The 27,486-nt window shown below is 38.8% G+C and overlaps 1 protein-coding gene and 1 pseudogene across 1 annotated transcript; one reads left to right on the top strand and one right to left on the bottom strand.

The window, feature by feature from the left end:
- Nucleotides 1–4,832: 4,832 nt before the first annotated feature.
- On the bottom strand, nucleotides 4,833–13,554 carry KRT8 (keratin 8). Its single transcript, XM_074270290.1, has 9 exons — nucleotides 13,097–13,554; nucleotides 9,740–9,948; nucleotides 9,179–9,239; nucleotides 8,410–8,505; nucleotides 7,820–7,984; nucleotides 7,153–7,278; nucleotides 6,188–6,408; nucleotides 5,963–6,024; nucleotides 4,833–5,206 (listed from the first exon to the last, which is right to left on the bottom strand). Exons 1-9 carry the CDS (start codon nucleotides 13,445–13,447, stop codon nucleotides 5,031–5,033), a joined length of 1,467 nt encoding a protein of 488 aa, XP_074126391.1. The 5' UTR covers nucleotides 13,448–13,554; the 3' UTR covers nucleotides 4,833–5,030.
- Nucleotides 13,555–18,171: 4,617 nt separating this feature from the next.
- LOC141545314 (U6 spliceosomal RNA) lies at nucleotides 18,172–18,269 on the top strand (annotated as a pseudogene).
- The last annotated feature ends 9,217 nt before the right edge of the window (nucleotides 18,270–27,486 follow it).

The following is a 27,486-nucleotide window of genomic DNA, read 5'->3' as shown; positions in this document are numbered from 1 at the left end:
ATATTTTGAATCTTCCCTGAGGTTCTGCTGAGCATATGATACTGCTGTGTTGTATTTTATTTTGTTCTTAATTTCCCTTTTTTCTTTTTCTATTTTGTTAGTTTTAAAAAATAAATATTTTAAGATATCTACACTTTATTCCTTGAGCAGTAAAGAGTCACTAAAGATTGTACAGTTTAGGAGCAACATTGGGAACAATTTGTGTGAAAGTTTGCTGTTAAATATTTAAAACATTCCAAAACACCAATAAGAGAAATGCAAATTAAAACAACTCTGAGACGAAAAAAAGATTGCAGTACTAAATATTGAAAGGATTATGAGAGGGGGCAGCTAGGTGGCACAGTGGATAGAGCACCAGCCTTGAATTCAGGAGGACCTGAGTTTAAATCTGGTCTCAGACACTTAACACTTCCTAGTTGTGTGACCCTGGGCAAGTCACTTAAGCCCAGCCTCAAAAAGAAAGAAAGAAAGAAAGAAAGAAAGAAAGAAAGAAAGAAAGAAAGAAAGAAAGAAAGAAAGAAAGAAAGAAAGAAAGAAAGAAAGAAAGAAAGAAAGAAAGAAAGAAAGAAAGAAAGAAAGAAAGAAAGAAAGAAAGAAAGAAAGAAAGAAAGAAAGAAAGAGAAAAAGAAAGAGAAAAAGAAAGAGAAAAAGAAAGAGAAAAAGAAAAAAAAAGGATTATGAGAAAGATGGGTTACTAATAATACTATTGAAGGAACTGCAGAATTAGATCAATTCTTCTAGAAAAAAATGTTTTTAAATTATATAAGAAGTTACCAAATTAGTCCATGCCCTATAACATGAGGATCCCACTACTAGAATATTACAAGGAAGTCAGTAACATCAAGGCCACATATATAATAATATTTATATATAATACTTTAAAGTTTGTGAATCACTTTACAATATTTCATTTTATCTTCATAATGACCCTGGGAGATAGATGCTATTCTTATTCTCATTTTAGAGATGAGAAAACTGAGGCAGGCGGAGGCTAAGTGACTTGCCTTGTATCAGTTAGTAAGTGTTCGAGGAAAGATTTGAACTTAGTTCCGTCTATTTCAGCACTCTTGGTGGTAGCCACAAAAATAAATAAATAAAGCTAACAACAACAACAACCAACACTGGAAATAAAGTATCTTCCAACTGACTAATAACCAAACAGATCACAGTGTAAGAGTGCAAAGGAATATTATGACTCCCTAAGAAACAATATATCAGATTAAACACAGAGACATCTGGAAAACTTTGTACAAAGTTATGCAGAATGAAGAAGACAATCAAAAATATAGTTACATATATCTTATATGTAATATACATTTCACAGTTGTGTGTATTATGTATATATATATATATATATATGTACACACACACACACATATGCACAAATACACCACACGATGAATATGAAAGATTAAAAGGCAGCAAAACTCAAGACAGCAATCTTGGTTCCAGACAGCATTCTGTAAAATATATGCCCTTCCTTTTAGGAGCTGGGTGACTACAGGTAGAGTATGTTAAATATAATGTGTAATCAGTTTTGTTAAAGTTTTTCTTTGTTACAAACAAGGGTTCAAAAAGGAAAGGGGAGGGGAATTATGAAGTAAATGTAATTTTTTAAAAGGGCATCCATTTCTTAAAATGGGGTGGAAACAAGCTTATTCAGGCTAAAGGGGATGTTCTTACCAGGCCAGATAAGATGACAGCCTCTGGTTGGTTTGGGAGTAGGATGGGCCAAGTGTAAGATACTAATAAAACTTGGCAACTCATTGGCTGTAGAGAGTCCAGGAGAAGTAAGAAGACAAGTGAATATGGTTCTCCCCAGCTGAAGAGCCTGGTGAGGTGAAGGGGAGAGTCGGATAATGGTGGTGCCATCCACAGAAAGAGAAGAGAGAGGGAGGAGGAGTTTAAAGGGCAAGATGAGTTCTGTTTTTGACATATTTAATTTGACTTGCCAGCAAGACATCCCAGTGGGATAGGCAACTGGTAATTAGAAATAGGAGATGGAAGATATGAGGAGAAGTTGGAGGTGGAGATATACATAAGATAAACACACAGAAAAGTAAACAGTTCAAACAATCTCCATATAGAGGGTACAAAGAGTGTACAATCCAACCAATGTAAATGGCGAGAAAGGAGGGTGAATAGCTTTGTGGGTTATGATTGAGTGGTTAGAGAATCACTGTCCTGTTAAGTGACACTAGATCCATCTTTCTAGATATCCAGCCCCTTTCCCAGGCTCTGTAATGCCCGAATAGCTCAGGTGGTTAGAGCATGGGACTAAGGAGGTCAGGGTCATAAGTTCAGTCCCCAAAGGGGGTCAGACAGCTTTGTAGGAAGACTCTGCTAGGAAGAGTCTGAACCGGTGCCAGCTGATTTACAAAGAAATGAGATGGAAAAAAAGATTGTCTGCTGCTCACAAAAGAGCCCAGTGAGAAAGACAGTATAGCATGCAAATGATTTCCACCCCAGAGAGGAGAAAACTCTAGGATTTTATGACCTCATGAGATGACTCAGTAGCACCATTTTTTAAAATGTTATCTTTTCTTCTAATTATATGTAAAAACAAATTTCAACCTTCATTTTTTAAATTTTTGTTGTTAATTTTGAGTTCCCAATTCTCTCCTCAGGTGGAAAGCAATTTATATAGAATATATAAACTACCTACAGTCATGCAAAACACAATTCCATAATAGCCGTGTTATGAAAAAAAACTAACAAAAAAGGAGAAAGAAAGAAATAGTATGCTTTGGCCTACATTCAGACTCCATCAGTTTTTTCTCTGGAGATGGATAGCAGTTTTCATCATAAGTCCTTTGGAATTGTCTTGGATTTTTGTATTGCTGAGAATGGCAAAGTCATTTACAGTTGATCATCATACAATATTGGTTACTATGTACGATGTTCTGGTTCTGTTCACTTTGTTTTGCATTAGTTTATGTCTTTCTAGGTTTTTCTAAAATTATCCAGTCCAGTATTCCATCTTAATCACATACCACACTTTTCTCAGTCATTTCTCAATTGATGGTATCCTCCTAATTTCTAATTCTTTGTCACCACTTAAACATCCACTATAAATATTTTTATACATGTAGGTTCTCCTTTTTTTTTTTTTTTTTTTTTTTTTGTATTTGTTTGAGGCACAGACCTAGCAGTGGTATTATTGGATCAAAAGGTACACACAGATTTATAGTCCTTTAGCTATAATTATAAACTTCTATCCAGAATGGTTGGATCAGTTCACAACTCCATCAACAATGCATTAGTGTAACAATTTTACCACATCCTTTCCCACATTTATCATTTTCCTTTCCAGTTATATTAGCCATTCTGATAGCTGTGAGGTGCCATCTCAAAATTGTTTTAATTTGCATTTCTCTAATCAATACTGTCTTGGATCATTTTTCATATCACTATGAATAGCTTTGATTTCTTAATCTGAAAACTACCTGTTCATATTACTTGACTATTTATCAATTGGGGAATGACTTTGAATCCTTATAAATTTGACTCAATTCTCTATATATTTGAGAAATTAAGCCTTTATCAGAGACACTTGCTGTTTTTAAAAAAATTCCCAAGTTTTTTTTTTTTTTTTTAATCTCCTCATAATCTTGGCTGTATTGGTTTGGTTTGTGCAAAACCTTTTTAATCTGATATAATCAAAATAGTAGCACCATTTTCCCATACCAAGAGCAATGATGTTTAAACATCTCAAGAGAACCAGATCACTGATTCACTCTAGAAGGAAGACTCCCAAAGAAACTGAATGACCTCCAGAAATGAGCAACTCCACTGAAGACTTACAACTTATGTGGGAATGCAGCTTTTTAGTACAGTGTATAAAACACTGACTGAAGTTAGGAAAACCCTAAACTCCAAATCCTGACTTATGTATATTAGCTTCATACCTTTGGGCAAATTCCTTAATCTTTCAGTCTCAGTTTTCTCTTGTATAAAATAGGGATGATAGCATCTACTTTACAAAATTGTAATCAAATGATATTACATATATAAAGTGCTTCATAATCCTTACAGCAGCTGGGTGGTGAAATGGATAGAATGCTAGGCAGAGTGTTAATAAAACTTTTTGAGTTCAAATCTGGCCTGAGGCATTTACTATATGACTCTGGGAAAGTCACTTAAGCCTGTTTATGGCATCCTTCCTCCTTCCTCATCCTACTTGGGTTGGGGTACCTCTATTACCATTATGATTACAATTGTGGAAAGAATACTGTAATTAGTATCAAGGTCTGGATGTGAATGAAAGCTTAGTGACATCTTAGCCAAATGACATTGATTAAATTACTTCACCTCTCTCTTTGGACTTCAGTTTCTACATCAAAAGAAAAATGTTGGCTGAATTAATCCATCTAGTGGGTTAGCTAGGTGGTTTAGTTTATAGAGCATTAACCTTGAAATCAGGAGGACCCGAATTCAAATCGGAACTCAAGACGCATAACACTTTCTATCTGTATGATCTTGGGAAAGTCATTTAACCCCAATTGCCTCAGCAAACCCCCCACCAAAAAAAAAAACCAAACCCATCTAGCTCTTACATCCTATGCTTCAGTAATTATCATCCCTAGGTGGTGACTTATATAAAGTAGGAACCCACCCAAATATCTAATAATAAAAATAGCATTTATATAGTATTTGAAGGAATGTAGTTCAGGTGCTTAAATTGTGCCTGAGTTTTCATGACTCCATTTGGGGTATTTGCCATTTCCTTCTCCAGCTCATTTTACAGAAGAGGAAACGGAGGCAAACAGGCTTATAAAATAAAGTACCTTTTCCTCCACTACCTTCACTCCCAAAAAAAGAAGCAGCATGGATTAAATTGAAATAAATTGGTTTTTATTTCTGAAAACACAATTTTTTTCAAGGCAAAAGCAAGGAACCAAGTCAAGGTAGAATAAAAAGTAAAGCCTGGGATTTATCGTGCAGGTCTCTTCAATCTCTCCCCGACCCCATCTTCTTTTGTATAGGAGTACATTTGGAAGGGGTGGCCTTTGAAGATCTAAGATGACTTCTTATTTGGGCAGAACATCTGATGACTCAGACACCAGTTTTCCATCTCGAGTCTCAATCTTCTTTACCACCACAGCCTTACTGACTCGGCTGTAAGAACCAGAAGGGGACTGGTAGGAACTTAGCCCATAGCTGAGGCTAGGGCTGGTGAGACTTCCGTAGCCAGAGCTGAACCCAGCTGAAAAAGAAGATGACCAAATTACTGTATTGTTAACACAATCTCACTCCCTTTTCCCAGATCCACATCTCACACTCCTTTCCAACCCTCTAGAGTCTTCTCCATTCCTGTACTGCCCCACTGATGTCATCTGTTCAACACTAGTTCTCGACTTACTACTATATACCAAGTACCATTTCATTTCCATTAGACTGATAACTAACCAGAGGCAGGACTCCTGTCTCCTGAGATTTCCTTGGATTCCCATGGCTTAGTGCAGTATCTAGCACATAGTAAGAACTTAATAAATGTTTATTGATTGACTCACTCTTACTGAAAGAATGGGTTTAAATAATAATAACCAATTACCCTTAATAAATATTTGTTAGTTTGATGGTTTGGCTTCTTCCGATTCCCATCCTCAACCCTGAAAGTGTCAGAATTCCCTGGACAATTATTTTATAAGTTCCTAGAGGGAAAGAACCACTTTACCTTGCTTTATATCCCCAACATTTATCCCAGTACTTGGAATATTGACTTGACTGCTTTGACAAAGGCTAAGATGGAATAAGTAGGTATAGAGGAGAGGGCTCTGAGTTGGGGAGAAAGGATTGTGGGTATTAGAGCTCACAACAACCTCCTGAAGTTGAGTTGAAAATCAAACCCTTGAATTCTAGAGCTTTTGAGAGTTTCCCCTACATTCAACATGTCTCATCCTAGAGAAGCATTCCATTGTACATCTTTGCACCCACAAACCACTTCTTCCTACACACTTACATGAGTAGTCTCTACTGGTGGTCTTGGTGTGAATACTCAGGTTCTGCATCCCAGACTCGAGTCTGTCCAAAAAAATAGATAAGGTTAGCATTGAGGGATACTTGGTCACTTCTCTATTGACTTTCTTCCATGAGAAATCCTCCCTCCCTTACGTCCAAAGGACTAATATCATTCAGATGGAGTTATGAGTTACGTGTCTTCCCCATGGCTAGTTCCCATGTTTACCTGCTCTCCTCGCCCTCCAGCAGCTTCCTGTAGGTGGCAATCTCAATGTCCAGGGCCAACTTGACATTCATCAGCTCCTGGTATTCACGAAGCTGGCGGGCCATGTCTTGTTTGGCTCTCTGCAGGGCATTTTCCAGCTCAGCCAGCTTGGCCTGGGCATCTTTGATAGCGAGTTCCCCACGCTGCTCAGCATCAGTGATGGCGGCTTCAAGGGAGGCCCTCTGTGGAAACCCAAATTGGTGAGTTAAGCGGGGTCAGGAACTCTGCCAACAACACTTCTCCCTCTCTCAACTTCTCCTCCCATCACCTGTCCCCATCTAATAGGGCCAAGTGAGCCACTGAAATCTGTGCAAAGAAATCTTTCCACTGGACTACTGGTTTCCCCCTCAAGTAAGATAATATTTGTAAAAAGTTTATTGCATTGTCTGAGCCCACAGTAGATTTTTAATAAATGCCTCCCCTCCATCCCCTCCACCACCCAAAATGAGAATTCTGGAAGGTGAAAAGATTTTAAAAGTTTGATCCCTTCCCTCATCACTTTAACCCATACTAATTTAATTGTCCCAATGTCCTTTCTGATCCTAATCATGTCCCAAGACTTACTGAATCACTCCAACTCCAATTTCCAATCTCCCCTTTAACTTGAAGATTCTCAAAATGAGAGAACTACTTGCTCTTCTTGTATGACCTCATCTATTGTTTTCCATCCTCCAAGAAGCTTTTGTTTTTTAAAATCAATTCTCCCAAACTCAATCCTTTCCTCACTGCTTTAGCACTACCGTTCAGTTGTTTGGACAGCCTCCTCAATCAGGCTTAGAAGTTCTCTATCTCCTCCTCCATCTGGATTTCCATTGCCCACCCATCTCTTATTCACATCTATCTATCTCTGACAGCCCTTCTCCAACTCCAAAAGTTGGAAATTGTAGATGAGAGAAGTGGTTGCAAACTCTCTACCAGCCACTCACCTGGCCTTTGAGTCCCTCAATCTCAGCCTGAAGCCTGTTGATATTCCTGGTCATCTCAGCGATCTCTGTCTTGGTGTGGCGAAGGTCATCTCCATGTTTCCCAGCCAGAGTCTGTAGTTCTTCATACTAAGGGAGAAAAAGGGATAAGAAAGGCTGCCCTTTACAGCTTCACAAGTCCCAGAGACCCTTGACTTCCCTGGCTCACTCTTAAATCTAACTCTTCTGGCCTTATTTCATTCCAAGTACCTTCTCTCTGTGAATACTTTCTGTTTGCAAGTAAGTTAATATTTGTGCTTAGCACAATACCTAGCACATAGTAGCATTTAGACATTTACTGACTAACCCTTACTGTAGGAGTAGGTTTAAATAGCAATAAGAAGCAACTCACATTTCTGCAGTGTTTTAAGGCTTACAAATATCTTGTCCCACAACAACCCATATGATAGACTGTGCAAGGATTATTTTCTTCATTTAATAGTTGAGGAAACTGAGGTCCACAGAGAGGAAGTGACTGACCTTGGAGTCATACAGTTTATAACTATCAGAGAAAGATTTGAAACTAGCACTCTTCACTACATGGAGAAAAGCAGCTCTTTTAGAAGCTATCCTGGCTGTTGGACATAGAATAGAAAGTTTCCCTTCCCTCAATGTCTTTCCCTTTACTCACCTTGATCTGATACATGCTCTCAGCCTCAGCCCGGCTGCGGTTGGCAATATCCTCATATTGGGCTCGGACCTCAGCAATAATGCCATCCAGATCCAGGGAGCGGCTATTGTCCATAGACAGGACCACAGAGGTGTCTGAAATCTGGGACTGCAATTCTCGTATTTCCTAATGTGAAGAATAAGATGGCTGTCAACATTCTCCTTCCAGGACCACTCCAGAATTTCTGTTATATAGAAGAATGTCTCACAGGACACATTCTTACAAGGCTTTAGGAAAGGGAGAGGGATCTCAAGAGAGTCAAGTCAAGAGAGAGGAATAGTTGTTAAATATGGGACAGAAAGAGTCCTTCCAGAGGGAATGGGCTATATTTGAAAGGTTTAGATTAGAAGATGGATATCAAAAGAAACCAGGCAGGAATCTGAAAGACCTAAGGGAAAAAAGGCCACCCTTTTCAATATTTTTCATCTATAGACATATGCTTGGGAGTTGGAGGTGGAAGAGTGGGGGATGAAGTGGGAAGAGTATGGCTGGCTCCTAAGGGGATTCTCATCCAACAGACACACCCTCCCCACCAGTACCCAATCACTTACTTCTTCATATAGCTTCCTGAGGAAGTTAATCTCATCAGTCAGGCCTTCCAGACGGGACTCCAGTTCTACCTTGTTCATATAGGCTTCATCTACATCCTGGAAGGGAGGGGAGCCTGTGTCACTAACCCCAGAACCATTTACATACAGCCAGAGATTCCTTATCCCACCATCAGCCATCAGGTTTCATTAAGAACAATAAGCTATCCTGACCCTTCCCCGGTCCCACCCTTCTTTCTATTTAATGATGAATACCTTTCCTCCAGCACACTCTTTGCAGGAAGCCTTCTCTACCTACCTCTCCTCCCAACTAAGATCTGTGGCCTCTTCCCCATGTGTGCTTTCTCATCCCCACCACCACCACCACCAATTAAAGAGCTAATAGACCTTCAAAAACTTGTTGAATGAATTAGTAAATGCTCATGAGTGGATGATGGATGGATGGATACATGTCTTATCTCCTTTATCAGTCTAGTAGATCCTGTAGTACAGGACCTAGTCCTCTCCTCCCTTGAGAGGCCCAATTGAGACCTTCTATCTCTAATAACTCTTGGCACTGGGGTATATAGACTATGAGTGTCTTTCTTTTCTGCCCTTTATTACCCCAGCCTCCCTTCTTCCTCTGTATGAAGCCCTCTGTGAGAAGCATAAGGTGATAGGAAGACACCCCTCTAAAGGCCTCATATATATGTGTGTGTGTGTGTGTGTGTGTGTGTGTGTGTGTGTGTGTACGCATAGACTCATACTTTTATCCCACAGCCATCCCTCTCACCTTCTTAATGAGAACAAAGTCATTTTCCATTTCTGTCCGCTTATTGATCTCTTCCTCATACCTGTTGGGAGAAAGAGTATAGTTACAGAAGTGGCAAACTAGAGTAGAAAACTGAACTGAAATCCAGGGGAGAGAGAACTAGTTGCATTCATAATGAAGAAAGGGTTGAAAAGGTCATTTGTCCCTCTGTCCCATAATCCTCTCTGAATCACCTCCATAACTGATCACCAATCAGATTAGAACCAGGCGTAGGGAGTATTCTTCCAAGAAAAAAAAAAAAAAAAAAAGGGGGGGGGAGATAGGGAATAAGATAGTTGAGGTGGGTCAGGCTGCATGCAGAAGAGAAATGTTAGATAAGACTCTTTAGGGGAACTGGTGAAAGAGAACAGAGTACCATGGAAGCTCAGAATAGAAGTCCAGAAACCCAAATGACCTCTTGTGGGAGAATTTTGCCCAAAAATATTTGTGAAAAATTTTGCCCAATTCCAAATTCCTGGACAGTGCACGTGGGGACATAGAATGTAGGGAGCTTCAAATAAGTGTCTCCTTCCTAGTTCTCACTTGTTTTTGAAGTCTTCCACAAGGCCCTGCATGTTGCCCAATTCCACTTCAAGCTTCAGTTTCTCCTGTCCCAGGGAGTCCAGCTGCCTTCGAAGGTTAGCAATATAACTCTCAAACATGCTGTCCATGTTGCTCCGAGAAGTCTTCTGCTGCTGCAGGAGACTCCATTTGGTCTCCAGCATCTTATTCTGCTGTTCTAGGAAGCGCACCTGGGTGGGGAATGAGAAGAGGTTCAGACCACAATCACTAGGAGCAAGAGATCAAGTAAAGTCAGAGAAAACCAATTGCCCCCTGAGGGAATATTCACCCTCATCCCATTCCACTCTCCAAATACTGTCAGACTCAGTAGATATAATGGTTAAGTATGCTGAACTGCTTTTTCTTTCTTTCTTTGCTCTTTCTTGCTTCCTTTCTTTCTCCTTCCTTCCTTTCTTATTTTCTGTTGTAAAGGATAAGGAAGGTTGAGGAGGGAGGGATCTATTTAGAAGTGAAGGAAGTAATGTAAAAATAAAAATTATCAATTATTTTTGACATTTATTTTGACAATTATTTTTTACTTTTAAGCAGCTAAATTAGGGACTGATGGGCCATTTAGTATATTATCCTGGGACTGTTTTTTCTATCTGTTCTAAGGCTAGAAAGATGAAAGGGAAAAGGCAAGTGACAACATTCTAGGGTTGTCAAGCTGCCAACACTCAAAGAGTGAACTCTCGATTATTCTGAGATGAGCAAGTAAAAGTGAAATGAAGATATTTTGACTCTAATCCTGAGTCAGTCACTAGCTAGCAGAGCAAGTAAAATCTTGTGTAAATTAGTTTTCCTCATCTTTAAAATAAGAATAATATCTATGACCCCCTTCCAATATTAGCCTTGTCATTTAATACCAGCCTGTCCTCTATCTCTCATGTAGGAATGGCATCCTACATAGTGTAGTAGAAAGAATACTAGATTTGGAGTCAGAGGCCTGGGTTCAAAATATGACTCCCTTATGTGATTTGGGGCTTGCTATTCAATTTTCTATAAAATAAAGAGATTATTAGGGGCGAGATTGAGGATCTGAGTTCAAATCTGCTGACTTAATACTTATCAGCTGAATGATCCTGGGCAAGTCACTTAACTCCAATTACTTAGGAAAAATAAATAATAAATAAAATAAAGATATTAGTTGATTTAAAAGTACTTCCTGCTGATTCTTCTTCCCTTCAAAAGCTTAATTAAGGAAGTCACAGTACTCTGTATTCACTTTGCTGCATATTATTATATATTGTAGCTAAGTGTTAGGCATGTTGCACAACTAGATGGTAAGCTAGTTTCTCCTCTTATCTAAACTTTGCATCTTGCCCATTTAATAAAAGGGGCTGTTCAATTAAACATTTCTTGAATTTCAAAAAATCCAGGAACCTCTAATTCCAGTTGGTGATTACTCAGTGCAAGAGTAAAACTTCTCTTTTCTGCTCCTAAATGTGTCTTTAAACCCAAAGGCAGGATATTTTAATGCTTTAGGCAAATCAAGACAGATTATAAAGTATTAATTCCTAGAGAACAGGTGAAAAATGAGACATTGGGACATGGAGCTGGTCAGAAGAGGTTATGAGTTACTCTTCTAACTCATTACTTTCCAATTCTCCAACTGTAGTTTTAAAGGAAGATAAGAGATAGAAAAGGTCAGTGTCACTGGGAAGGTTTGATGAACCAGGTATGTGGGTTAAGGTACCACAGGCTTTCTAGAAGTTTGTTTTCCCCCCACCTACCAGAGAGACAGCAACTAGCTAAGGCGATTTCTCATACCTTAACTATAATTTCATAATTTTATAAATTCATATGGGACAGGATGGGCTCTACAAAAATAGAATTATTAGTTCTTGAAGGCTTTATAATCCAGCCCAACCTTACACATACACACACACACACACAAACACACCTCCTTTTTCCACAATGCCACCCAGAAAAGTAAGAAGGGAAAATACTAATTCACAAACTCTCAGAGCGTGGGGACCCCTGAGACTGACAAAAATCTGTCCTGAAATTAGGGAAGGAAGATGGAATAGATTGGGGTCCAAACTCAATGGTTGGGATGAGGGGTGGGGAAGGTACAGAGAAAGAACAAAAGGAAGAGTTATTGGCTTAGATTTTTATCACAACGCCATAAACTTTGGAAATTAATGAGCACTAAAATCAAATATGTCTGGCCCACCCCTAGACTTTGAATCCCGGATGTAGGATAGGGGGTTGCCCACACCCTATTTGGGCTCATTGCCAAGTGGAAATTCAGGGTGTGGCTCTTTCTTCATGGGCTATCTGAGGAGGGGCAGTAACCCCACAGAGGGCCACAGTGACACAGACTAGGATAAAGCTGTAGTGTTGAGTCAGAGACATCTGCTCCCAATACTTGGGTCTTGACTTAGAAAAAGTCACCTCAAACAAATTAAGATGTTCAGTTTTTTTATCTATAAAATGAAGGAACTGGAATTTAGATTTCTAAAATCCTTGAAATCTAAATTTCTAAAATCTAAAATACTAACTCTAAACATAAGACTGAAGAGGAAAAAGACCCCACTTAGAACAGAGGATTAAGACAAAGAAACTATACTTTTTAGGAGCTTTTTAGGACTGCGTTCTATGTTCTCAGTAAAGACTGATTTAATTGAATTGGTTTCTGCCACCTACTAAAATCCTACTAATCACACACACACACCTGCAAGAAACTTTGCATAGGAATCTTCCGGGAAAGTTAGTTCCCAGCTGGGGGGTTAAGCATTATAGAGGTTTTGCCACTCCTTTCTAGGTTTCCTCTCACTTTATAGCCGTGGGACAGCCCTGTGGCCCAAAATTAAGATAATCAGCCCCGTTCTTGAGCCTTGGGTCTGAGAGTTATCAGTAGTTTAGGGACTCCCAGAGGAACTAGGGGCAACAACACAAAAGATCCAAAACCATGCAAATTCCTCTCCCAGTGGTCAGGTCAGCGGAATTCCCCCTTCCCCTCCGCCTCCATAAACACCTTTCCCCTCCCCCAACCTAAGAACACTAGATCAGTGACTCATCTGGAGGTGAGGGCAGTGCCAGGGGAGGGGGAGGGAGCGTAGTGTTCTGCCAAGATTATCGGGCAGTGTCCACCACTAAAGGAAGTTCGGGAAACGGAGTGTCCATCAGAGGAGTGGGGAGAAGCTAAAAAGAGAGGCGCACCTGGTGAAGAGAGTAGCTCTTGGGGTGCAGGTACCCGTCCCATCTGGTATTCGGCAGCCGGCCCCAGAGGAATATACCTCCAACTGGGAGTCCTGGGTGCTTCCATAACATGCTTCCAGGGCGTCAAGTTTATACATATCTATAATGGCCCGGGCTGAGCTCCCCCAAACTCACCTTATCGATGAAGGAGGCAAACTTGTTGTTGAGGGTCTTGATCTGCTCCTTCTCCTGGGTCCTCACGGCCTGGATGTTGGGGTCCAGCTCCAGCTTCAGGGGGCTCAGGAGGTTCTGATTGACCGAGACCGCGGTGATCCCGCCGACCCCACTGCTGCCGCTACCGAAGCCCACACCCATGCCTGTCCCGAGCCCCAAGCCCGATCGGAAGCTACTGCTGCTCCCCACTCGAGAGAAGGAGGATGTGCTGATGCGGGAGCTGGGGCCGCTGGAGTAGGAGCGGCTGCTAAAACTCCGGGGGCCGGAGGAAGAGACCTTGATGGTCCTGTGAGTGGTCGACCTGATGGACATGGTGAGGACGAGAAGAGCAAGTACGAAGAGTAGGAAGAGGAGAGCGGTTCTAACACAAGGTGGAAGGAACACTCCCAAAGCGGCTACCTTTATACCGCTCCTACCCTGCCTCGGGGAGGGAAAGGGGGGCGGAGGGAGGAGACTAGAGAAGGAGTTGCACCTGAGTGGCTGAGGTCCTAGAGGGGCTGAACTTAACCCGACACCTACCTCCTCGGGTAGGACTCAGGTGGGGGCAGCAGAGAGCCAGACTGTGGGGCCCGGCAAGGGGCCGCAGGGGGCCGAATTGTACCCCCCAGACATCCTGGGAATTCAGAAAAAGAAGAATCAGAACCTCTTACAGTGAAAAATGACCCTAGAAGCCATGTCAAGCTCCAGATCGGTGAAAGAGATTTGTCCAAGGGTACACAAGTAACCAGTGACCAAGCAGTGTCTTAAGTCATGTATCCTGTCCATATACCATACTGTCTCCCACAGAATTCTAAGCATCATTCTCACTCTAAAATAATCAAGAAAGCATAAAGAGGAAGGAGCCCTCTCTCCCTCTCCCCTTTCTCTCTTTTTCTTTCTTTATTTCTAATAGTATTTTATTTTTCCAACTACTTGCAAAGAAAGTTTTCAACATTCACTTTTGCAAAAGCTTCTATTCCCTTTCTCCCCCAAGACAGCAAGCGGAAGAAAATTTCTCATTTTCTTTCCCTTTCTCCCTTCTCCCTTCATCCTCTTCTTTTCATAGGTTGAGGTTAAAGGATGGATTTTATGGAACAAGAAATCAGGATCATAGAATTAGATGTGAATTAGACTTTAGTGGCCATTGAATCCAATCCCCTCCTTTTATAAGTGAAGAAACTGAGTCACAGTGAGGGGAAATGACTTGTTCTTATTCTCACAGGTAGTGAACGGTAAAATTAATTTCTAATTCCACTGCTTTTTTCCGTATAATATACTATTGTTGTGAATGGGGAGTAAACCAGGCAGCTGTGTCAGACATTTAGGTATTCACACTCATCCAGTGTCACCCAACTAGAAAGCAGAGTAGAAGAGTTTCAGAACTAGGCTACTGTTTGAAGTCAAGTACCCCTTACCTCATCAGTGATACCATTGTTTCTCCTTTATTTGAAAGATAAGATAAGATCCAAAAAGACAAAGAATTCCTTTTTTCCTCAGATCTTACCTCTGTTCCTGGGGCCCAGATAATTAAAGAAAGGCTTAAACAGAGAATGTGAGACAAAGGGGACTTGGCAGGCCGAGGGAGAGGGAGCTCAGTCAGCACTGAGGCAAGAGACAGGGGTAGGAGTCACCCCTGAAAGAAGGGCAGGAGCTTCTTTCTAAGGCGTGGGGAGCTTGTCACTTATACTTCCTCGAGGATTCATCCCCATACCTCAGAGACAGGACTAAGTCAAGGACACGGCAGAATGCCAAAGAGTCCCAAGCTTCTTACTTTCTCCCCTGCTGTTTTCTCAGATCCCAGTTCTGACCGGAGAAGCTTCTTACACCTGTCTCCCAGAGCTCATTATCAGGAGTGAGTCACCTAGACAAGTTGGAGCAGGACAGGCACCTGCTAATGGGGATGGCAAAGGGCTTGGCTCCCCGGGGCTGGGTTGAATGGGGTTAGGTTGGGCTGGGCTGAGGTGGAGAAGGGCAAGAGGTTTGATTCCTTAGGGTAAGAATTCTAGAAGCCATTAACTACTGGGTGAGGCTCAGTTTCATAAAAGTAACTACAGAAGTATAGACTGAAGCCAGGACAATTCTCCGTTAGAAAATGATCTAGATCAAATTCATTTTACAGATGAATAAAATAAATTCAAGGTCACACAGCTGTTGAAGGCAGAATGGGGATTAGAACTCAGGACTTCTCAACATTAGTCCACTTTGTACTTTGGTCCTTTTTGGCTGGGCAACATAGACGCCTCCCCCAGGCACCCAGACAATAAGGCCACTCTCTTCCGGAGTCCTGACCCAGATCCCTCCGAGAAAGAGTCCTGCTTCAACCTCTCTAAAAGAGTCAAACCATCCAGTTATGACCACTTTAAGCTGGAAATTCATTCACTTGGCCCCACAAATTCCTGGGTCCCTCCCAAGTGAGAGTGCTGAATATGTTTTATACACCCACACCCAGTCCAACAGAGGAGTGAGAATACTCTTTTTTCCATCCCTACTGAGAGGAGGAGGGGGGTAGGCATTGGGCCAGGTCTGGGCAAGAAGAAGCCGGAAGTAAAAGGGAGCTGGTCAGACAGGTAGGGCAGCTGTGTGGGTGGGAAGAAAGAGAGAGAGGCTGTAGTCTGGAACTCCAGGGACAGTTAACCACTTCCCCCCTTCTCCCATATTGCAATCTACAGAAATTGTAGATTTCTAAAGAGAAAATGAGATTGGGGAAGAAGGCTTCTATGGGAAATCCAGTTTCCTCATCCTGCTTATTGCCAAACCCCATTTGGGAGTTCAAACACCTGAATTTGATTCTCCATAGCTAAAACACACATACACTCACAAATACACACTCATGCACCCATGCGCGCACACATACACACACACACACACACACAGAGAACACACTTAATGGTGGATTGAGTGGGGAGGAGAGAAGAACTACATAATTAGAACATGAGGAATCCAGTGAAGGGCTGATCCTGGGTCACTTTCAAGTCTTTGCCCCCTTAACTAGGAAATGAAGCCTCATAGTCTGCAGAGCGAAGCAGGAGAATAGAACATATTTATTTGCATGTGTTTGCATATTGTGTCTCACTTGAATATAAATTTCTTGAAAGTCAAAAAGCAGTTACCCCTCCCCAGTCCTTCAACCAAATTTCCTTTCAGTGTCCCTCACACCCTATTTCTCCTACTATTCCCATCCCCTCTTCTTCCTGACTCCAAACACTGTTGTAGGAGCAGAGGATGTGTTCTTGATGAAAGTTTTGGAGTCACCTGGATCATAAAGATCATCATAGGATCATAGATTTTGAGCCCAAAGAGACCTTCCAGACCATTTAATTCAAACCCTTCATTATACAGATGGGGAAACTGAGGCTCACAACAATAAAGTCATTCAGGCAGAGGTGGCAAAGTCTAGGTGCCAAAATCACCCTAGAAGCTAGAAGGGACTTGAGAGGAGAAAGGGAATTATAATTTATGTAGTACTATATGCCAGTCTCTGTGCTAGTATCACACTTGATCCTCTTAACAACCCTGTAAGATAGTTGTTGTGATCCCCATTTTACAGCTGAGGAAAGTAAGCTAGTCGGAGTCTCAGGTTGGATTTGAACTCAGTCTTCTGTCTCCAGGCTCAAAACTTGATGCTTAGAGCCACCCACTTCTTAGAGACCCTCATTTTTCAGATGAGGAAGCTGAGGCCCATAGAAGTAAGGAGCCCCACAGAAAGGGCAGCATTTGGTTTTGAATGGGAGAAAGACCGTAGTACATGAAAGACCCCGGGGAAGAGGGTGGTGGAGAAATAGGAGATCCTCCAATATGGACTTAAAAGGAGGGCAGAGTTAGGGAAAGTCAGACAAGTAGATGGATAGCTCCTTTTAAGGGTCTCTCTTGGTCTCTGTGGGCTGGGCTGAGCTGGGCAGGCTAAGTCTGAGAAGAGCATCAGAACAAAAGGGAAAATATTATGAAATGATTGACGACAGAAAAAGACTTCCCTGATTGTTTTCTGGAATCAAAGGAGAACCTTCTTCCCTGGGGAACTTGGAAAATAGTGAGGTGGGGGAGGGAGTACAGCGTGATAAGCTCAGCCCCAAAGCCTTGGGAGCTCTGGAACACCTCAGAAGCATTGCTCAAGGCGTCCAGGTAATCATTTAAAACTCTTGACAATTTGCATTCATAATTATTACATTCCTTCTCTTGACATACTCACACACTCTGTTCTCTCCAGCCAGTCAGATGCATTAGATATTCCCTAACCTTTCATTCCATTCTCCAGGTTTAGGATTTTGCATAGTCTCTGTCCCATGACAGGAATGTCCCTCCATGGCACTTTAACTCCTTATCTGAGCCATCTCCCATATCTGCCACGTTCTCCCTCCAGACCTCTTGGAATCAATCTGATGAAATCCCAACTGCTCCAGGAGGCCTCCCCTCTAAAATCCCCTCCCAGCTCTCTCTATATCATATGTACATCCAGTTATTTACACCAGACATAATGATGAGGATAACGTTTATCTAGAGCTTCCTATGCACCAGGCACTGTATTAAGTGCTTTATATTATATCATTTGAGCCTCACAACAACCCTGGGAGGGTAAGTGTGGCTAATATTAGTCTCATTTTAGGGAAACTGAAGCAACAAGATAAAGTAACTTGCCCAGGATCACACAACTAATAAGTGTCTAAGGCCAGATTTGAAGTCAGGTCTTCCTGATTCCAGACCTAGCAATTTTCTTTGTATCCTCGGGATCAGTGCACCAAAAGCACTTAATAAAATGATTGTTAATTGACTAATTAGATTTCCTTCAAGATTCCTTCAAGATTTGCTCAAGTTGCTACTTTTCCTCATAAAAGTTCTTCCTCAGTTCCATAACTGTTAATTCTTTCCAACAATGCAACTACCAGTGAGGAAACTCACTTTTTTTTTTTTTTTTTAAACAATTCGGACTGGAACCAAAGGTATGAAAAATGGAATGACTCTCCCAATGTGGTACATTCGCTATGTGCCCAAGGCAGGACTCAAAGCCAGAGCTTTCTGCCTCAGAGGACCGTTCTACTCAGAGAGACTCTACTATATGGCTTCTTCTCAAATTGACAGCACATATGCTAAAATTGGAATAATACAGAAAAGATTAGCATAACAGGATGACAAGCAAATTCCCGGAGCATTCCATATTACTATTGAGTGTCCTGGTTTCCTGTAAGTCACAACTAAAATCTCACCTTCCTCAGGAAGCTCTTTTCCAAATTCCTCCTACTTCTACTACCTTCCTTCTGTTAATTACTTCTGTTAAATACTTCCTGTATATAGTTTACTTTGTATATATTTATTCCAATGTTATCTCTAGGAGATTGTAAACTCCTAAAGAGCAGAGATTGTCTTTTTACTTCTTTTTGTATCCTTAACACTTAACACAATGCCTGGCACATAGCAGAGAACTGATAAATGTTGATTGATTGATTATTTTCTTTTGAAAACAGTAGTCTGTCGTGGCTGTCTTCAACACTGAGATGATTCAAGACAATTCCACTTGTTCAGTGATGAAGAAAGCCATCTACATCCAGAAAGGGAACCATGGGAACGCAGTGTGGATCACAACATAGCATTCTCACTCTCTCTGTTGTTATTTGCTTGCATTTTATTTTCTTTCTCAGTTCTTCTTTTTCTTCCTTCTTGATCTGATTTTTCTTGTAAAACAAGATAACTTTAAATATGTATACATATATTGGATCTAACATGTATTTCAACATATTTAACATGTATTGGACTATCTGCCAGCTAGGGGAGGAGGTGAGGAAGGGAGGGAAGGAAGGGAACATTTGGAATAAAAGGTTATGCATGAGTCAATGTTGGAAAAATTACCTATGCATATGTTTTGCAAATAAAAAGCTTTAATAAGAAGAAAACAGTAGTCTGTTAACTCTTTGAGAATTTTTGCTAGTTTTACCTTAACTCCTTTATCAGGACCTTATGTACTCATTAAACTTAATCAAATAATGATAATAAAGAGAGGTTTTATTCTGTATTTCCATAGAACTGGTCAAATTTGAATTCCCAGTGCCTAATATATAGCAATTTATTTTTTCCTTTCGAGGCAATCAGGGTTAAGTGACTTGCCCCTAGTAAGTGTCAGATGTCTGAGGTGGAATTTGAACTCAGATTCTCCTGACTATAGGGCCAGTACTCAGTCACTCCACCACCTAGCTACCTCTAAAATAGGCAAGTTTTTAATGAATACTTGTAGACTGAAGAAAAGGCAGACAGGACTTTTTTTTTTTTTTTTTTTTTTTTTTTTAAGAATATGATATGGGGTAATTATAGTGACCAGGTTTGGCCCTGTAGAAGAGCTGAGAAAGGGTGCATTCTTCCCCTCTTTACAGAAATAGGGGATTATAGGTGTGAAATATCTTACATTCTGTCAGACTAGTTGGATTGTTAATTCTGCTAAGCTGCTTTTTTTTTTCCTTTTTCCTTTTCATTTGAAATCTTTGTTCCATACATACATACAAGCAAAGGATTGGAAGGAGTTACGGAGATGGAAGATTGGAAGAGGAATCATATTTAACTGAGGAAGGAAAAGAAAAAATCTCCAATAAGGACCACCATTCTATCAATCATTCAGGAAAGCCTTCATACAAAAGGAATTTCTGCAGTTGAGATGATCTCCTGCCCCTTGTGCCAACCTAGAACCCCATGCACTATTCCAGTATACCTAGTTAAAGCCTTCCATATTCCCCTTCCATCTCTTACTCCTTCCCATCTTGTATTACATGCCTGAAATATTGTCTTCTTCCTGTCTACTCCCTAAACTGTCTTCTTCCCATAATTTTATGCACACCTCCTTAGTTCAGATTGTAGACACTGGATTGTGGAGGCAAGAGACCTGAGTTTAATTGTGTTTTCTACCAAAAAAAAAGTTACTTCAGTTTTCTTTTCCATAAAATAGGTTGATCTGGCTACTTATTGAGCCACAGAATTATAGTATCTCAGAATTGAAAGAGTTCTCTGTGCCATCTATTATTGACCAGGAGACCCCGGTATAGCATTCAATTTGTACTGGGTGCTTCCTATCTGAAAGGCACCAAGCTGGGAGACAAAGAGAAAAATGTCACACATCTTTTAGGAGTGTATAGTCAAATGGGGGTTTTGATATGTACACAAAAGAATTATGCTATGAAGTAGAAAAAGTACTCTAGGAAAATTTGAGGAGGGTGGAGAAAAAGAAATTTGATATAGATTAATACATGTGCAATCATGCAAAACATATTTCCATATTAGCCATGTTGCGAAAGAAAACACAGATTTCAATACCCCTCTCCCTGCCAAAAAAAAAAAAAAAAAAAAAAAAAAAAAAAAAAAAAACAAAACAAAAACAAACAAACAAAAAAAACCAAGAAAGATAAAGTTTTAAAAGGTATGCTTCAATCTGCATTCAGACTCCATCTTTCAGATCATCATCAGAGTTCTTTCTCTGGGAATGGATAGCATTTTTCCTTCTAAGTCCTTCTTGCAAAGGACTTGAGTCACTGTATTGCTGAGGACAGCTGAGTCATTTACAGCTGATCATCAACACAATATGTTTGTAACTGTGTACAATGTTCTCCTGCTTCTGCTCACTTCACTTTGTATCAGTTCATACAAATCTTCCCAGGTTTCTTTGATGCTTTTTCTTTGATTTTCCATCTGCTCATCATTTCTTATAGCACAGTAGTATTCCATCACAAGTATATATCACAATTTGTTCAGCCATTCCCTAATTCATAGACATCCCCTCCATTTCTAATTTTTGACACCCCAAAAAAGAGTAAAGGTCTTTAAATGCCAGGTTGAAGAATTTGTACTTTATCTTACATACAGTGAAGAGCATTACTTAAATTTTATCAGGGCCATGAAATATTCACTGACAAATGGTCAGACAGCCATTACAGACCTGCAGAGATGGGGACCTCATTACCCCATTAAGCAGTCCATTCCACTTCTGGACAACTCCAATTATTAGCACATTTGTCTTCATGTCTAACCTAAATCTGCTTCTCTGAAAACGCCATCTATGTTTTTTAATTCTTGATCAGCAGAATATAAGAAACCAAAAATTGAACCAACTAGAAATTAGGAATTACTTTGATTACCAAAGATTACCAAAAATTATTTCAACTCTCTTGACCTCAGTTTCTTCATTTACAAAGTGAAAAAGATTTATATTAAACTATCTCTAAGGTTCCTCCTAAATCTAGGTGGCTCAGTGCAGCTGTGTCAAATCAGTGGCCAGTCCAGATTAAAATATAATTAGAAAATGGTTATCACAATAAACAAAAATCCAAATGAAATGATTTTAATTTGTAGTTTTCTATGTTAGTGTGTTCCCTTGGAAAGCCCATTTCTATTTGAGTTTGACACTAGTTTCAGGGAATATTATACACAACATATGGAGCTGGGAAAGCCCTAACTTAAGACACTTATTAGCTATATGACTCTGGGCGAGGTCAAATTCCTCATTTCTAAAATGAGAATAATAATTGCACCCATGTCTCAGGGTTATTGTGAGGATAAAAGGAGATAATATTTTTAAAGCAGTTTGTAAAGCTTAAAGCACTGTATAAAAGTTATCATTGTTGTTGTTATTTTAATTCTAAAAGCTGTTTGTTAATAGGGATTCATAGCAGATGTCCTTTGATCCGGGAATGGCTTAAAAAAATTGTTGTACATTCATGTCATGGATTCCTATTTCACAACAAATAGGAAGAATTCAGAGAAATGTGAGAAGTCTAAAGTATAGCTTCAGGCAAACAATATACACAACTACAAAATATAAATGCATACAAAATGTACAAAAGTATAAAAAGAATTTGATAATAAAAGAGGGAAAATGATCTATATATGCAAAAATGTTTGTAGCAGTCCTTTTTATGATGGTAAGGAACTGGAAACTGAGTGGATGCCCAAGTTGGAGAATGGCTGAATAAGTTATGGTATATATATGGAATATAAATCTTATAGAATATTATTGTTCTATGAGAAATGATGAGTAGGCTAGTTTCAGAAAAGCCTGGAAAGGCTTATATGAACTCTTGCTGAGTGAAGTGAATACAATCAAGAGAACACTATACACAGTAATAATATTATATGATGATCAATAATGATAGAATTTACTCTTTTCAACAATGAAGTGATTCAAAGAAATTCCAATAGACTTGGGATGGAGAATGCCAGTAGCATTCAGAAAGAGAACTATAGAGACTGAATATGGATTGAAACATCCTTCAAACAAAAAAGTTTGTTTTCTTTCTCATGTTTTTTCCCCTTTTGGTCGGATTTTTCTTGCACAACATGACAAATATGAAAATATATTTAAAAGGTTTGCACATATTTAACCCATATGAGATTGTGTGCTGTCTTTGGGAGAGAGGAGGTAAGCAAGGGAGGGAGAAAGATTTGGAATATAAAGTCTAGGGGCAGCTAGGTGGCGCAGTGGATAGAGCACCAGCCCTGAATTCAGGAGGACCTGAATTCAAGTCTGACCTTAGATACTTAACTCCTCTTAGCTGTGTGACCCTGGGCAAGTCACTTAACCCCAGCCTCAGGGGGGAAAAAAAAGGAATATAGAGTCTAACAAAAATGAATGTTGTATACTATTTTACATGTAATTGAGAAAAAAATTATTTAAAACAATAAAATAAAATTTTGAGTTAAAAAAAAATTTTTAAGACTATGAATATGAAGTAATTATAGTGACCAGATTTGACCCTGTAGAAGAGCTGAGAAAGGGTACATTCTTCCCTTCATTACAGAGGTAGGGGATTATAGGTGTGAAATATCTTACATTCTGTCAGACTAGTTAGATGTGTTAATTCTGCTAAGCTGCTTTTTTTTTTTCTTTTTCCTTTTCATTTGAAATCTTTGTTCCAATAGAAAGTTCTCAGGAAGAGATTTATTTGGTAATGATGCCAGGGAGAACCTGCAAAAACAACCCAAGTGCCCAGGTGCCTACTTCACGCCCTCAAAGAGGGTCATTGAAACTTTCACAAAATCTCATTCTTTGGACCATCATAAAGTCTTGATTTCAAATTTGATCTTTTCAGTTACTGAGCAACAGTGGATAAACGTTTTACAAAGTTTGAAAATCAACTGTGATATAGCACAAAATGTTGGTAATATTGAATTTTAATGAGAATTATGAATACTTTTTAATCTTTTAATTTTCTTTGAATTACACAGAAAAACAATTTTTAATATTCAGGGGAGTTTTTAAAAATTTTTAGTTCCAAATTCTCTTTCACCCTTTCTCCCCTTAAGGCCAGCAATTTGATACAGATTATACTCCTGCATTCATGCAAAACATTTCCATATTAGTCATAGAAACATAGACCCATCCCCCAACCATGCCTTATACACACACCCATACACACAAACACACACTGAAAAATAGTATGCTTTGATCTGCATTCAAACTCTATTATTCTTTCTGTGGAGTTGGAAAGCATTTTTCATCATGAATTCTTTGGAATTGTCTTGGATCATATTTTTTAAGACTAACTTTTGATTTCTCAAAATGCATGTAAAGATAGTTTTCAACATTCACCCTTGTAAAACCTAGTGTTCCATATTTTTCTCCCTCCCTCCCAACCTCCCCTCTCCCTTAGACTGCAAGTAATCCAATATAGGTTAAACACATGCAATTATTCTAAACACATTTCCACATTTAATTGGATCATTATATTTCTGAGAAGAGATAAATAAGTCATTCACAATTGATCATCACACAATATTATTGTATCACATATATTGTTATCATGTAACATTCTGCTAGTTATGCTAATTTTACTTTGGGCCAGTTCAGAAATATTAAAACTTTTAAAAACTAAATAACGAATCACTCAAGTATTGCTTTTGTAAGTTTTAAACATTTATATTTCTGAAGCTATTAATGCTTAAGTCTATACTAAGACTTTTGAAACACATAGTACTTTTATTTTCTGTAGTGTTAAACACACAATTTCTGAAAAACTTTTGAAGTTCATTTCAAATTATTTTTTTCTCTCATGCAAGCCATCTTCTAATAGAGAGACAGGTGAGGAATGGTGGGGGGCAGATAGAGACTTCTTTTTTACATGGCTGATATGAGAATGTTTGACTATGCACATTTGTAACTAGGTTGTTGTTTGTACTTTTTTTCTTTTCTTTCTTTTTTTTTTTTCTGAGGCTGGAGTTAAGGGTCACACAGCTAGGAAGTGTTAAGTGTCAGATCAGATTTGAACTCGGGTTCTCCTGAATTCAAGGCTGGTGTTCTATGCACTGCGTCACTTAGTAGTCCCTTTTTCTTATTTTTTCAATGGGAAGGGGATGGCAGGTGAGAGAAAGAGAAAGTGGATTTTTGTTCATTGAAATACTTTTTAAAATATATTGACTCTTAATGGAAAAGCAGAGATAGAATACCCAGAGAAATTATGCTGAAGCAGCAAGCCATGAACCTTTGGGAGCAGAGTGGACAGGAGAAAAAGGCCCAAGAACAATCCAGCAGGGGCAAACATTTGGGATAGCAAAGGGATGCCAAAAACTCTGACTTTAAGGTGAATGAGAACATCAATACATAACTGACTAGTATACCTTCTTCATCTACATAAAAATTTTGTAACGATAATATAAGCATATTTCATGAGCATCCTTGACAGAGATATAAATAAGGAAGTGATAGTAATAAGAGCTTTCCCCCCTTTTTTCTTTCTTTCTTAAAATCCAAACACCAACAAATATGAACAATTGCATATATGAAAAAGAGAAACCATAAATCTCATTGTGTTTTGCTTGGGTTTTTAGTGGGCAAAGTCTTGTTGTTTTCAGTTACATTCAGTAAAAGTCCAAAATCTGCTCTGATCTTCTTTCTCTTGTGACTTTCATTGTTACTTCTCTTCTGTCCTTTGCTTTTGTATCAATATCACCAGACAACATTTTCTCTCCTTTTTTCCCCCTCCAAAATAAAGAAATAAATAAAATCTCCCTTGTAACAACTTAGTATATAATGTAAAACATATACATATATTGGACATGTCCCCCAAAATGGTATATCTTATTTTGTGCCTCTCAACTTTATCCTCTGGAGTCATGGATAATCATTTTATTAATGAGAGTTCATAAGTCTTTCAAATGATTTCCTTTATAATGTTATAATCACTGAATAAACTCTCATCATTTCCCTCTGCATCCATTAATTTACATATTCCTAGGAATCAGCCCCTTTCATAATTTCTTACGGTGTAACAATATTCCATCACATTCAATTTTTCATAACGGACATGCCTTAAATACAACAGGCAGATTTGCAGAAGCAACATCTCACAGTAAATCACATCTTTACCATGACATAATTGGCCAAAAGGTATACAAGAGCCTCTTGTGCTCATTGATGGTGGTGGTGGTGGTTGTTGTTGTTGAAGCCATTTGATTTAGAAGAGGAAAACTTCTTTTTAAAAATTATCTTCCAATAATCTGGAAGATGCACTCCCCTGGTGTATTAGGACTTCTTGAATATATAGAACAGACCACATGGTTTTTAAATATTTATTACCAAACATAAGAATTTCAGGTTTAGATATTTATTTCAACTTACAGACTTAGTTGTTCTTTTTCATTTGAAATAAGACCAAGCATATCATATTTAGCCATTGCACATGATTTTCCTTATTTCATTTCATTTGTGGAGCAAGTATTTTAAATTTTTTTAATAAAAAAACAAAACATAATTAGGAAAATTGATTTTCCAACTTTTTTTTATAGTTACTTTGTCTTTCAGGATTAGAGTATGCTGATGGGACATATCAGGCAAGACATAAAATAAGTTGCTGCATGTTAGTCAAAGGTTTTTACCACTGTCATGGAAAAAAATCCAGGGCAGATTCCAAGTTGAAGAGGGATTCTATATAGATGGTGCCTTTATTTGAGAATCACGCCTCCTGGTTACATCAATTCCCAGAACACTACAAATAAATGCCAGTGGATCTCGATCACCTTGAATTTAAAAGAAATAAAACGTTGTGCTTGATTTTCAAGTTTTTCATAATGTCACCTTTCCTAGCTTCATATAATTTACTCTCCTTCATCTATTCTTAATTAATTCAGTGGTATTCTTCCCATAAGACACTGTCTCCCCACTCTGAACACTTTCACTGGCTGAACCTCATGCCTGGTACTCATTCCCTCCTCATCTCCTCTTGCTGGCTTCTTGGGCTTCCTATCTTCTATCAGAAGCCCTTTTCATTCTTTCTTGATGCTAGATCTTCCCTCTGATGATTTATCTCCAATTATTCCTTTATATATCTTGTTTCTACATAGTTGTTTACATATTGTCTCCTCCATCAGAGCACCTCAAGAAAGGGATGATGTTTTGCCTTTTTTATAAGCCCATTACAATGTGTAGCAGATGATAACCATTTAATAAATGTTTATAAATTAATAAATGTCACTTAATAAATTAAATTAATAAATGTCTCCTGGATAAGATAAATCTATTAGTCAGCCAGCTATTTAATAGGCACTTACTATGTGCCAAGCACTCTGAGTTTAAGAGCTAAAGATACAAAGACAAAAGCATTCCCTGCCAAGGAGCTTACATACTAATGGGGAGGGGGGAAATAAAACAGTTACACATAAAATATATATAGAATATGTATTCTTTGTAAGAAAATCTTCTAAGAAGATATTGGTCTAACCATGTATATAAGAAAAACCCATATTATGTCTTGCAGTTAAATGGGAAATCTATAGAGCTTGTCTACTGGTTTACATATGTGTATATATATATATATATATATATATATATATATATATATGTATATATATACAGCCTAATATTTTAGTAAGTAATACATATTAGTATAAAAATATATAACATTCTGTAATTAGCTTATCCATTTGCACTATTTGTCTAAGATATATAATTTTCCACTATCCAACATATTTATACATAGAAGATATACATACATTCACATTATACAAAACATATTTTGGGAAAAGTGTATAATGGATTAGAGAGTCACAACAATAAACAGGAGGAAGAGGAGAGTGGTCTAGATTCTTTCTTAGAAATAATAAAACTTCTTCTAAAAACAAAGGTCACTTCTTCAATAATACCAATATGCAGTTGTATGATTCTGTGGATTATGGAACAAAGCATTCTTTGAAGAATTCAACATGAAAATCACCCAAAGAATATGAAGGAGCACAAAGTGGGTGGGAACAGGCTTTAACATAGAAGAAATAAACTAACAAGACCTAGAACAAAAGATTTTATCACTCCCTAAACATTTCCACACAAGCCATTTACCCTATCATCTCCATCTTTTCCATTCAGAACCTTGGACTCTGCCTCTGAGACTTTGACTTAACTTGTTCCAATCAGACCT

This window comes from Sminthopsis crassicaudata, chromosome 5 (assembly GCF_048593235.1).
Source record: "Sminthopsis crassicaudata isolate SCR6 chromosome 5, ASM4859323v1, whole genome shotgun sequence".
Classification (NCBI taxonomy): domain Eukaryota; kingdom Metazoa; phylum Chordata; class Mammalia; order Dasyuromorphia; family Dasyuridae; genus Sminthopsis; species Sminthopsis crassicaudata.
This window is presented reverse-complemented; position numbering and strand designations above follow the sequence as displayed.